The 14,116-nt window shown below is 53.1% G+C and overlaps 1 protein-coding gene across 1 annotated transcript in view; it reads right to left on the reverse strand.

The window, feature by feature from the left end:
• LOC101870925 (nectin-1) overlaps positions 1-7,959 on the reverse strand; it is a 56,156-nt gene extending 48,197 nt beyond the window's left edge. The window contains exon 1 of the mRNA XM_005142639.3: positions 7,554-7,959. Coding sequence (XP_005142696.1) covers positions 7,554-7,635 — 82 coding nt within the window. The 5' untranslated portion in view covers positions 7,636-7,959. The remainder of the gene's footprint in view (positions 1-7,553) is intronic.
• Between the last annotated feature and the right edge of the window lie 6,157 nt (positions 7,960-14,116).

A 14,116-nucleotide genomic window follows, 5' to 3' on the forward strand; every position in this document is an offset into this window, starting at 1 on the left:
TACAGCATGGCAAGGATGCTGCTATGCAACACATCCCTGATCCTAATGACCATACATGGGCACAGTTTTGGTTCTCCTCTGCAGCCAGGAGATACCCCTTCCTGTGGCTCGGTCCCCAGCCACTGCGATAGTGCAAGCTGATGAGGGAAGAGCATGAATAGGCTCAGTAATGAACAACTTGTGCAGCTGTCTCTGCTGTACATCACCAAATCACTACCTGCTGCCCTGCTCTGGCCCTTAAAACAACATTGCTTCCCAAATGGCTAAGTGACACAGGCAAGAGCAGCAAGGACACACTGTGTGCTGCAGCCTCCCTGGAACAGGGGTGATCCTCCTCTTTGTGCCTACTTCCAGCCCTCAAACTGACTTTGATTATCCATCCATTTCCTCCAGTTTTGGCACCCCCAGGCTAGGAAGGCCATCAGCACAACCGCTCTGGTGGGAATGTGACTCCGGGTTTGCCTACAAGGGGTCTCAGTGCTGATTATGAAGGCCAAGAAAAGTCAAAGAGTAAAGCCCATTAGATGCCTTTCCCTAAGAAAAAAGCAGCCATTGCTTGATGCAGCTTAGCTCTCCAGTGAAAACAACACAGACCTGACTGCAGGCTTTGTATGGATTTGAATGTGCTGCCAGCAGTGAACACCCTTGAGCTCCCCCAGCATTCACATTGATGGGCAATAGCACTCATCAGTCTCTGGTGCAGTGGGTGTAAGAAAGCTGAGGCTGTAGCAACAATGAGACACTGGGACAGTCTCTTTCTGGTCCCAGCCCAGTGGGAGGATGAAGAGATGTTTGAAGGCAGTGGAAGGCTCCATCAGGGCCACGGGTTTGGGTCAGGGGTTAAGTTATGAATCCACACTGTGCTGATAACTCACACAGCCCGAGAGTGTAGGCTCAGCTTGTTCATTTGCAAGGACAGGGCAAGGTTCATCATCTCTTGCTGCTCTCCTCTGCCCTGTGCCACAATGTCTCTCACAAGCCAGTATAACCATTGCGTATCAAGCTGCTCTACACAGAAACCTGAAGAAGACAGTGACAGAAACCCTGACCTTTCTCCTCAAACTATGCAGCCCTCTGATTGTGCCACCCAGTAAACCTTGTTCATCGTATTAAACTCTCCACTAGGTCTATGGCTTCTGTCCATCACGGACTGTTTGTAACCCCTGGCTTTGCTAGGATGCTCAGCACAACAGCCTTTAATTACAGACCTCTGCTTGAGTCCCACCAGCCTACTTTACATTAGACCCTGAGCCCATAGACAGAACTCTGCCCTCAGACTGATCCCTTGGGCTGCCCTTCCTAGAACAATGAAAATGCTAAAGGAAAAGCTTCTCCCCCTCAGTCCAGAGGGTATCAGAAATGAAACCTGGTTTTGCCACCTGTGGGATGCTCACTACAAAAAGCAGATATCTATAAGGGCAGATGAAATCCACTGTCCACCTAAGCATTCCCATGATACAGACTCTCCACTGCAGCAGCCTGTTCTGATCCATGTCTGTAGCCTCACACAGAGAACAAGGCTGGTTTTGCTCTCAGGTGGCCACACAGCGCTCAGCTCCAGCCCCCTCATCTCCCACACAGATGGGCCTTTGTGCTGGGAACGGCTCTCGCCTGTCACCAGAGCAGAAACGCTGGATGTTAGCCACTGGCTGTGAGCTGCATGGACCCTCTGTCACTCCTGGCCATGCCACTGAATGCCTTGATCTAGCAGAGAGAGAGGAATGGATCTTCCATGGGAAAAGGAAAATAGACTCCAGTTCGGTCTGATTATGGGGTTTTCCCAGGTAGGGAGAACCGCTGAGAAGAGAGACGGAGGCAGAGTCCTCTTGACTAACCAGGCTTGGAGTACCTGCTGTCACATAGCCAGGTGGTCCATCTGGTACCTGCCGCTGCTTCAAGGCAGTGATGTGATTTGCAGGTCCTTCTGTAGCATCCCTGCATGGCTGGGAGCAGATGGAGGCACTTTGCTACTTCCTGCAGTTAGAAAGGCAAACGGGCTGGGATGGGGGACGGAAGCCCCATCCCTGTGTTTTCTCTTTCAGGGAGGAGTCACATGGATCTTGTTGCTCCTCAAGCTCTCCTCACCTGTAGGTCAAATGAAGATGGAAAGCAGTGCTGCACACCAATCTCCAACTGGCTCAGAGAGGTTAGATGAATGGTGCTTAGAAAGTCTTTCCTCCTGCATCACACCAAATAATGTCAAAGGAGGATTATAAACCTCCTGCAGGGACAGCTTTATCTTGGGGGAATGAAGAGACAGTTCATCAAGGTGGGTCAGCTCCTCCTATCCATCCCATGGAGATGCCAAAGGGACAAGAGGCTGCTGGCCAGATTCCCCTTATCCCCCACTACTGCAGACCTGTATCATACAGGCACAAGCAGCCTCCCTAGCCTGGGACCCCCTGTCCTCCTGGGCTGGGCAAAGAGCAAGGGCCTGAAGCCCACTCTCCCCCTCTCATGCCCAGTAGCTGCTGTTTGTCTGCTTTGGGATTGCTGCAGAGCTGAGAGTTGCCGCAGCTTTCGTGATGCCAGCCTGCTGCACCAGCCCCAGGAACAGCGAATGGACAGCAAGGCATTGAACTCCCCACACTTCCTTGGGTGCCCGTGGAGACAGGGACACACAGAAATGACAGCATAGGGCATATAAAATAACAAGAGTGCTGGGAAGGGCAAGTTTCGCTTCCCATTTCTATGCGTGATATAGACAGGGTTGAAAAAGCAGGACTTTAAACCTCGCACGGTGACACGCTGGAAGGACACAGAGGTGCCTGTCTGGCTGCCACAGAGGGGAAACTGTCCTTCCTCCCATGGATGCCACTTCTGCATTTGAGCAGATTGGGCAATAGCTTCTCTTCTGCTGTGGAGCTGAGGGGTTCCCCTTGAAAACCAAGCTGGGAGGGTAGGTGCCTATGTGCTGAAAGGGTGAAGTGCATCCACCTAGCCTGGACTAAACCTTTACTGGAGAAGTGAAGAAAAGTGTAAGGCCAGGAGAATAACTGCATCTCGACAGCAGGCAGGAGGAAAAGAGAGGTGCGTCTCATGAGAGGTGTCATTCCTTAGTTAAACAGATTTTCACCTGGAACAATGATCTGGGTTAGGGAACCCTCACTGCAGAGCAATGAATTCTCTGCGCTGGGATGCCTGAGCTCTGGTAATTAACACAAGAGGTGTCTCAAATGCAAACTGGGTCCCAGCTCCAGTGGCTGCCGGCTCGAACTCACCCTGCATCAGAGCAGCCCTGATTTAATCTGACGTAGTTGAGAAAGCAAGAAGATCTCTTGGGGTTGCTCAGATGGGAGTACCTTTGTCCTTCCCTCATTTGTTTCTGCTTTTTGCACTGATATGCCTTGCTGATGGCCTGTTAAAAGGACTGAGCAAGAGCCATCACGACCTCGAGCAATGATGTTGCAAGATGCAAGCCTTTTCTGAGAGGATTGTGGCTGTTCTATCTGAGGTCTTACCAATGCATCCCTGCAGCATTCACAGGCATCATACATACGATGATGGGCTGTCCCTACCCTTAGCAGCGCTAGCAGAGGGCAAGGGGTGCCAGTGGAAACGCAGGCCTGGGAAGCAGGTCACGACAACCTGCTCTTCTGGTTCCCTTCGTGATTCAGCCGAGGTGTGAGTGGTGCCCAAAGCATCCTCCTGCTGCCTGCCTTTAAACTTAGCTTTGTGGCTGGTGCAGCTGCAGCCCAGAGGAGGGGTGATACGAGGAGAGAGATGTGCCAGGCTCCACCAGCACCAGCATCTTGTCAGCCACCGGCTAACGTTGAGCATTTGCCTCGCGCTAGAAGTGCTGCTGGATGTGGTAATGCCCCTGCTTCTTACATCCATTTGCAAATGGATCTGTGTGCACTGGCCTGGGAGCTCTTGCTTGATTAACGCTGCCGGTTCAGAGAGCAAACAGCATTAACCACAGCCGTCCCCTGGCTCTGGCCATGGGGCAGACACTCTCCTGCTTGTGGGCTGAGCTGGCTCTCGATACAGCCTGTCGCCTCACCCACACTGACACATACATGAGCTCATCAATTCGCACCAGGTTAGAACTCGGCGGGTTGGTTCCACTGCAACAAGGGAGGTTTAATGAGAAAACGCCAGCAGAAGGTGCACCTCTGCTTCCTGAAACAGCCCAATGCTGCTTCTGAGGCTTGGGAGGAGATAGGTGGGGGAAAGGAAAAATCACAACCAAGAACTTAACCCAACGGCTGAACACAACTCTGGCAGCTTTCTGGCTGCGTTAGGACATTAAAGCAGCTCCAGAGTACAAGATGGACCAGATCCCACAGTGACACACTGTGACTATTGCCAGCACTCCAGATTGCTGTTGTACCTCCCCAAAAAGGAGGCCCCCATCCAGCTGCAGCCAAGTTTGACCCAAGGCCTCCAGGTCACTTGGGCTCAGTCAATGCCGCTTTCAAGCACCGTGATGGAAAAACCCTGTGTCAAAGGCTCAGACACCTCTCCAGCTCTCCCCTGCTGGGGATCTCAAAGCCCTTTGCAAAACAAGACTCACAGGCCCCTCTCAGAGCCCAAGAGGTAGCCCAGTGACAGGAGACAGGAATTTGCCCACAGACGGAGCAGAAAGCTTGGAAACAGAGGCCCAGGTCTGCAGATGCAGGACCAAGCACAAGATGAATGCCTCTTCTCTGCCTGGTTGCATCTCAAGCTATACCGAGTTTCATGGCGGGGATAAACAGACAGATTGCGAAGACTTGGAAAGCATAAATTTAACTGCAAGTGTTCTCAACCTCTAAAGATCTGCCTTGGATCTCACATCAGTATCTTGAAGCCCTAATGCCGTAGCCTGAGTTGATACCTGGTTAATGGTTCCAAGCGGATAGGCAGGCAGATCTGCGTGGAAGGCTGCAGGAGCACTGAATTGAATCCGTTCTGGACGATTGAGCTGATCACATTAAAGACAATTTGTAAAGCAGATTTTTATAAGGGGCTCTTTTACAGCTTTTACAGCAAGGAAGTTTTATTTCCTTATCAGAAAAAAAAGCTAACATTGTCAGAAGGGGGAGGCGGCATACGTGGATGGGAACCAAATGAAATGGCATTGATCAGATGAGCATGAAGGGTTTTCCAGAAAGCAGGTAGTGTCTCCTGCCTTCCTCTCATCCTTCTTGGCTGCTAGGTACCAAATCACAGTTTCCAACAAAGTCCACAGCTACAGATTCAAAGCTTACATATGGCTCGTTATATATATATGTGTGTGTGTGTGTATATATATATGTGTGTGTATATATATCCTCAGCTGATTTGGGCCCAACGCATTGCAAACTTGAGGAACTACCTGCCTCAGTATGGTAGACCTGTGGTTTAGTAAGGACTATCAGGCTGCCGTGGCTTTGTGCAGCAGCTAGCACAGCATTGTGCTGGTCCTTCCCTGCAGCTCTGGGATGCAGCCACAGGACAACTAAGCGCACAAATGAACGAGTAAATATATAGCATGAGATCAGTCGTTCCTGCAAGTGTGGTGCATCCACCACTAAACTGGTCCAGCCACGTCTCACCCACACAGGCTGCGGGGTACTCGGTGAGCATGGATTGGGGTCGGGAAGGATTATCTTCCCGGAACATTGCAGAGCTGGCTGTACCCTTCGCTTGGCAAGGTACCACTAGATGCACCACTGGCTTATCCTGGCAGAGCTGTCAGCGGGACAGTGCAAGACAAACTACCAGGCTACTGCAGAGTGGCAGGAGATGAGTTTGCCTGACTGCTGGCAGCAAAGCCTTCAGAACAGCCAAAAATAGGAGAAGCAGGGGGGGAAAATGAGCCTTTCTTGGCAGCATAAGGTGAGATGCCGGGCTGCGCCAGGGTCAGTGCCTGCATGCCTCCTTGGTGAAAGCCATTCCTAGAGGGACTGAGGGAGCATAAACCCCTTTTGGTTTACCCAGCACAGTCACTTCAGCATTACTGCAGCTCTAATGCCCTTCACAGGGGTTGTAGGGAGGATTGCCTGCAGGAGGCTGCTTGGTGGAGGGATGAGAAGGAGAGAAGACCAGGTGAAGAATGGCATGGAAAGTTGTGAGACTCCTTGTGAGGAACCAGAACGCAGCCAGGCACCTGCCTGGAAGCAGAGGAGTGCAGAGAGCCTGAGGCTGTCCCTTCCATCACCTCTTTCTGTAATGCAGGGCAGATCCCTTTGTCCTAGGAATACAGAGGTATACCCAGACCTGTTTTCTCATCACTCAACCTTTTTCATCTCAGTCTCCCTGGTTTCAGGACTGACACCCCCTGCCATTTCACCTCTGTCCTCATCCATTTTAGCTGGACCATTGAGTCACTGTGCTCTGTTATCTCCCATGCACTGAATGCAACCACCTCTGTCTTTGCTAGCACCAGAGACCCGTGGGCCCTGGCATTAGCTCTGATGGTCGGTCCTTTGGCCCAGACCTTGTTAACTGCAGCCACATCTCAGTCACAGCCCAGCCAGCCTGGCTGCTCCTCGAGAATGCTGCCCCAGCCCAATGAGAGGGTGAGTGGAGGCAATTTCACCCTGCTTTCACTGCAGCTTCTCTCCAGCTGCACATCCCACTCCTTCTGCAGGCACAGGCTGCCTCGTATCCCTGCAGAAGGCTGGGTACCGACCCAGGGTGGCACATGTGTCAGCCACCAGCACTCCGGACCCAGCCACCACGAGCTCAGCCCCAACAAGGCAAACACCGGTCCTATTTGCATTTCCCAGCTCATTCACAAGCTCTGTAAACCCAGACTGAGGGTCCCCCTTCCATGTCTCCTACAGCCTATTCCGGAAAGCCCTCCAGGATGGCATTAACCCATTCTGCACTGGAGCAGAAGAGTCGCCCGTAGGGCACTTTACAAAGTGGGTCACTCTTCTACTTCAAAGAGGTGTTGCAGGACAGAACAAACGGGGCAGGACCGAGCCCTGGGGTAGGGACACAGGGGCTGCTCTGCAACCGCCCGTGTGGGTCAAATGAGCCGGGGAGAGGCGATCCAAACCTTTGCCCACCTCCTCCTTCCCAGGGATGGATCAGAATCAAAGGGCTGGCTCAGACACCACCAGACACCCGAGTGCAAAAGCAGTGAAAGGAAGGTCTAAAACCCGGTAGCAGCCCATCCCTTCCACAAAAGAGCCCGTGGGAAGTGTGTGTGTGCTGAGGGGAACGGGGGTTTTGGGGATGCTGGACAGCTAAACCCTTCCTTTCTCTGCTTCCGAAACATCTGTGCTCATTCCCCAGCCGGGTGGCTCCCTCTCCCTGGCTGCTATGCCTCGCTAGACGTTGCTCGATCCAAAAGCAAACAAACGGCCTCAGCTCCCAGGACTCCGGAGCCCACTGCCTGCAGCTGCTTCCAAAACAAACGATCGTGTTGTTCCTTTCCAAGCCAGCGATGGAACCGGCCCCGACTCCCTCCCGTCCTCCCGCAGATGCTTCCACACCTGCTCCAGACCAGGGCGCGCACCCCAAAAAGCCGATCCCACCCCTAACCCGCACCCCGTTCCCCACCACCACCACCACCGGCACCCCGCAGCGCCCCGGCAGAGCCCACCGCCTCCCGGGGGGACCGGCCGGCAGCGGCTCACCTGGTAGGAGCGCGGCCGCCAGGATGCAAACTCCGATAGTCCACCGAGATGCACGGCAACTTGTCTGCAGCCGTGAAGCCATGAGAGTTCCTTAGGAGGAATGGGCAGGGGTCGGTCTGGCAGCGTCGCTGGGCCTTCCCCCCCCACCCCAAAGCCCTTCCGGACCCCGGTGGTTTTAAGTTCAGGTCTGCTTAAAGGGAATCAGGATTGAAAAGCCGTAGGTGCGGGAGGACAAAGAGGTGCTGCGCCCGGCTGGGAACCGGCGGCCGGCGGAGAGCTTCGCACATCCGCAGGGGCCCTGGGGCTCGGTGGGACGCGGGGCCCCTCTCCTCGGGCTCCGAGGCAGCGCGGTGCCTTCCTCCGGGAAGCGAGCACGGCCGCAGAGCCGGGAGGGCGGAAAAATGCGGTGGGGGGGGGGGGGGGGGGGGGGGGGGGGGGGGTTGGAAAGGGAAGGGGGGGATAAAAAAAGGGAAGGAAAAAAGGAAAACGAAGAGGAAAGGGGCAGGAAAAACGAGTGGGGAAGAGCGAGGGGAGCCCTCCGTGGGCTGCTGCTGCTCCCGTGGCTCCAGCGGCGGGGCTCGGCAGCCCCCGCCCGCTGCCTGCCCTCCGCGTCCCGGGGTGCTCAGGCGGCGGCTGCGGGCCGGGTGCGGCGCTCCATGGCCGGGCCGGCCGCGGGGCGGGGGATGCGGGTGCCCGGGCTGCGAGGCACGGCCGGCGGCTCCGCTCGGCTCCACACGCACACACGGAGCCGGGCGGAGCGGGGAGGGGGGGGCGGCGGTGCTCGCCCTCCCCGGTGTGATGTCAGCGCTCAGCGGAAGGAGGGCGCAGCGTTAACCCTTCCTGCGCTCCCGCAGCTCGGCCTGCGGAGGGGTCGTGGGTACCGGCGTGCCCAGCCTCGCCTCCCCTTCCTACCGCCGCCTCCTGCTGTTGGCAGCTGGCCTTTGTTAGGCGAGGGTCCGGCGTGCTTGCGGGCGGCAGGCGGGGCCCGGGGCGCCGCTCTGTCGGTTTGCTAAGGTGCTGTGCGCCCGGGGTTTGTGGACTCGAGGCTTGGTTCCGAGTTCCCTAAAGGATGCTGGAACGCCTGGGCCGTGGTGGGGGTAGTGGCATTGATCCGGCTTGCAGAAACGCCTTACGTAAACCGCGAGTGGAATAGGCACAGCTATCACATAGCATCTAGGTTTGCACTCATAAATGCTTTGGGTGCAGACCCTAAATAATACAGTGTTTTCGTGGGGCCTGCTGAAAGAAGGATCTTGTTCTGGACACATTGTGTGTGCGCTGATAAGCGAGGGGATTCAGAAGCAGCACAAGGGCTGATGCACTGGAGGAGGGAGGCATTGGTTTGCTGTGCTTTGTAACAGCCCTTATTATGTGGACACAGACACAGCCTTTGTGGATCTTTTGCTAAGGAGGCATTTAGCCTGCTAATGCCAGCTCCTGAGCTGCCCTGGCCTCCACAAGGATGCTGAACCCCAAACAAAGATGTGAACAACAATGACAACAACCAACAACAAAGTCATGTTGATTTCAAGCTCCATTAGAACAACACAGGAACAAATCAATGCCTGGCAAGCAGAAAAGGACAGAATCAGTGGGGAAGGATACCACACATAGTGGGAGAGGGAAGGGGGGGGCAGGCAGCAGCTATAAAAAGATATCTCTAAGGACCCCTTCAGCAGTCTCCTCCTTCTTTTAATTCCTTTAGAAGTTAATTCCTGTTCGAGGGAAGGATGGGCAGCTCTGTAACAAAGCGGATTAGCCAGATACAAGGTTTGTTCCAAAATAACAAAAGTTGTTACGTAGTAATGAGGTTTAGTTAATAGATTCACAGACTTTAAGGCCACTGGGATTCCTCTGGACATCCTGCTTGTGGAGCTTGCCCTGATGACTTCTGCCTCTGGTGTAAAGCTGCAAGGCCGGAGCTAGGAGCATGACTCCCTGTCCTCGTGGACAGACAAGATATGGAGAGCCCCTGGCATCCTTGCAACAGGTTTTTCAGCGGTTGATTTTCCTGTCCTTGCAGTGTTTATCTGGCTGGTTTCACCTTTAAACCATAAAATCTCATTATTCCTTTTCCCGACTCCATTAAAGAGATATCTCCAATGAGACATTACTCCCCTGGGCAGGTCTCTCTAAGTTGCAATCGAGTCCCCCACATTGCACAATGCTCCAGCTTCATTTTTCCCAGTGTTATACCCTCCTATCTCCCTTTCAGTGTATTGCCACTGGCACCTGAGGTGCATGGGGCAGGCCACACCTCAGCACTATTGATACAAGCTCGATGTGAATCCGGTCAAAGGCATCTTGGATTGGGGCTTCACACATTCAGGGCCAGCAGCTAGAGGTTTTCCTCTGGGAAAGGGAAGAGGATAGCCAAAGCAGAGATCATGCAGTACACCAGGCAGGTCTGTTCTCACCCTTGGCAACCCTTTGGTGCTGCTTGGCCGAGGGGAGCAGTGATGGTTTGGCAAACACTGGAATTCATCGAGTCATTCGCTGTGATTGCTAGGAAGGGGAACACTGCGCCTGGGGGGTTGCAGGTGACACAGAACAGACGTGGCCAAAGCAGGGAATTCCCTCTTGGGTTGTTGCACACTCAGATCTGAAATCAATCACCAAAAGAAAAACTCGGGATTGATCACAGCTTGACCTGAGCAAGCTGACATTTCACTGCTGCATCTGGGGTACGAGTAAGATTTCCCTTCAAGAATATGGGGAGATTTGATAGAGCCTTGGGCTCCCAAATCACAGACCTCAAGAGTTTGAGACAAAAATGCCACTCCATTAGCAGCAGCAGCAGCAGAACATTAGCCTTGGTGCATCAGGCCTAACTGATTGAGCCAGAATGTATTATTTTCCTGATCCTGTGCAGAGCAAAACCCATCACATTTGGCACAGTTCTGGCTGTTAACTTCTAAGATTTATTACACAGTGCCATGGGGCCCCTGTTCTGCAGCTTTTGTGAGTCCAAAATTCCCGTGAAGCCCAAGGGGACTTGTGCATGAGCAGGAAAGGCAGGACCAGAATACTTCAGTTTGGCAGGTTGTTGTCATTTCCAGGGGAGGAAGAGCATAATATGTAACATATTTAATTGCATCACACTGATTTTTTTGGTTTAGGGAGGTCTCTGTGTGCGTGTCCTCTGATGAGGCTGCCTTCTGCTCTGCCATATCAGCTGGTTTAGCCGATTGCTTTGTGCCTTGTCTCACAGCAGTAGGTTTCTAAAGCGCGTCCCAGGCAGAGATGTGATGGAGGAGCCCTATCTACTTTATATACCACAGTGCCCACAATAGTAGGGCAGGTGTTCCAGAGGTTGCCCATCCTTTCCACTCTTAGTGTGGGGACACGTGAACCACTCTGATGCTCAGAAATCCCTTTCATTATTCTATAAACATATTCCACTATGAATAAGAAACAAAGAGGGACAAGAACAACCTACCTGATGCTTCAGGCAGTCTTAAGGACTGGCCTGTGAGGAATCCCCCTTCCACAATGTGCAAAGGGGGAAAATCATTCCTAATACTGTACAGAAGGGATATTTACCCACTCTTGATGTTTAGGGGTGGCAAAAGTCTTGTTTCAGATAGTGACAAGCCATCAGGAGAGAGATGCAAAAGTTATACCAGCCCCTTCCTCTTACACCCCTGTGAAATCTGTCTTAGGCACAGATACTAGAACTGGTGTAGTCGCTTGGCTAACACTTACATAAGTTGTCATGCTAATACGGCTCTTGAAAATTGCCATTAAAGCATGAAACAACATTTGGCTGGGAGAAAAACAAGGCTTGCTTGTAGCTGAGCACTGTTCTGTCCGCCCAGCGTTTTGGCTGTTCAGCCAGCACAAGTTTTCTGCTGATGCTGACATGTGAGGTAACGTCTCTGCAGCAACCTGCTGTCCTAGGACATCTCATGTGTGCCTCCCCAGTGGCTAACGTGGCTGCGAACAGTCTTCTGGCACTGTGCAGGAGGATGCAGGATGGGTTGGGTAAGGGTTCTGCAATGACACAATTCGTTTGGATGGGGTCTTTCCTGGCGAGATGATTCACATCCTTTCACCGGGGGCTGAGCTGTTGCTGGGCTGGAATCAGGGCAAATGGCTCATCCAGATCTTTGGAAATGCAGCTCCTATCTGCTCTGGGTTGAGCACAGCACATGCTCAGGAACAATGGGGCTGAGCTGATGGATTGCCCTCAGGGGACCACTTCGCTGCCTGCCATGGAGTAGGAAATGTCACCCAGGAATTCCCCCACACTGGTGGACTCCAGTTCCTCCCCTAATGTCTGGGGCTGTGCCTCTGCTCCCCTTCTGCAGCCATGGCCACTCTCCAGCTGCTCCCTGCACACACTGTCTGGCAGAGCTCTGCAACCTGAAAGGCTCTTGGACTTGAATGGACATCTTATATAATTGTATACAATGATTATTACCGGAGGGGAGGAAGGGGAGGAGGAAATGCTCTTGAAAACATTCCTCTATGGGGTTTTCAGCTGCTTCTGTTTGATCAGGAGCCCCCAGCAGAGGCCTGTCATTCTGAGCTGGGCGTGCAGTTGACACTTGTGTGTACCTGGTGTGTATTTGCTGCAGCGCTGATTGCATTGGGTCCTGTGTTTATAAACATTTTGAAGCCGTGCAGGAGGCTGTGCTGAAGGGAATGTTAAAGCCAGCATCGGTTTTATTTTTGCCTTTTCATCTGTAAACGCACATAATGTGTCTGCAGCGCAGTCAACAATGAGGGATCAGAGGAGCAAGGGGCTTCCTGAGCTGATTCTTTGCTTGGCTTCACTTGTGAGCTCTCCTGATACAGCCTGCTCCATGCTTACATGAACACACATACGTATGCACACGTAGACACTGTACAGACAGCAGACACTCCTTCAGATCTGAAAGCACCATCCTTTTGGAAGGCAGTTCAGTGCTGATAGTCACTCCTGTCCTGCTGTTCCCTGGATAGGGCCAGCGGCTGGAGAAGATATTAAATCTGAACTGGTGAGAAAATTGCCTCCCAGTTAAGGGAAGCTGATTGTAAGGTAAGGTTGTAAGCAGTCTGCAAACAGCAGCAGGGTTTTACTGTCCCCCTCTCTTGAAGGGTTTGTAATAGCCTTCCTGCAATGCTATCTGAGCGCCTTAACCCTCTCAATCCCCACAGCACCCCCTTGTGAGACAGGAATTAATCCATAATCCTCATTATACATGGAGAAAAGAAGCCCGGGGAGATTAGGAATACCAGCCTTGCAGGAAGCAGTATGAATTCTGCTATGGGCTTTCTGTGGAAAGTGCCTCTAAGTGCAAAGCTGCTGGGCTTGGAAGGACCCACGTTTGGAAATGCCCAACAGAAGCAGATCTGGGTGCCTCTCAACCCAAGCAGCCACAAACTGGGTGTGAATTTAGTCTGGAGTGCTCCTGCATGGGTAAGACTGCTGCGAGCAGCATCTCTTTGTGGCTTGGTCCACTCTTCTCGGCTTTCTGTGCCAACAAGCACCTTCCACTCCAGCCATTAACGCTGACGTTCCTGCTGGGAGATGGTTTTAGTTTGGAGCAGAGCTCGGCAGAGGACGGGTGGAGGCTCCATCTGTTGATAGGCAGAGAAAAAGGTCCCAAACGTCTCGAGTGCTGCGGGGGCATCTCCCGCTTTCCAGCTGCAAGGGGCAGGGTCCGTGCAAGCATCCCGCTGGAGCAGCAGGATGCGGCTGTGTCCATCCTGCCCGGCACAGGGACCACGGCCACGGGGAGGGGACCCTGTCTGGAGGAGCAACGGGCCGAACACCTTGCAAAGGAACACGTTAGGAGCCCGAGCGGCAGCCGCGGAGCCGCCGCACCGAGCACAACGGCCGAGCACCACCTAGTGTCAGCAGGATCGGCTCCGTCGGGCAGGGCATCACCGGTGCCGCGACGGGACGGCTGCGCACCCATGGGTCCAGGGGTCAAGGTTAGACAGAGCATGCAGAGGCACGATGGCACAGAGAAAGAAAATAGGGGTGGAAATACGACGTGATCTTAAAGTCCTCTCCAACCCAAAGCATTCTGTGTGTTCCTGGCATTGCTAATGCGGTCCAGCAAGGGGAATTCTCCCTCTTCTCTACACACTTGTCTCTCAGCTCCAACATCTGAACTGATACGCTCTCTAGCACTGACACAGCTCATTCAGAACATGCACAAGCCTCAGAGGTTATCGTATTAGAAAATGGGATGCATTATTGAACAGTGTCGTAGCCCTGCCTTCCTGAGTGCCTTGGCAGTGCCCATGCGTGGCAAGGAAGGCAGGACACAAAGTCCCAATACCCAGAATAGCCTTCTGTCTGAGGGGTTTAGAAGCTGCTGTGCAGTCATCCATGAGGGAAAAAGCCACAGAGAGGATTTCTTCCAAACTGGAAATTCACTGACATGTTCTGCTTTGGATTTGAATCGGGATCAGAACTTGCTGTAAATTTACAAGTGGAAATAAGCCCTTTGCTTTTAGCAGCTGGACAAATACTCTTCTTTTCTTGTCTAAGCTCTTCTGGAACCTGATCTCTGGATCAGAGGGCGAGAAGTCAAGAGGTTCGCAGGCCTGTCTCATTTTCAGGCTGT

This window comes from Melopsittacus undulatus, chromosome 15 (assembly GCF_012275295.1).
Source record: "Melopsittacus undulatus isolate bMelUnd1 chromosome 15, bMelUnd1.mat.Z, whole genome shotgun sequence".
Classification (NCBI taxonomy): Eukaryota; Metazoa; Chordata; class Aves; order Psittaciformes; family Psittaculidae; genus Melopsittacus; species Melopsittacus undulatus.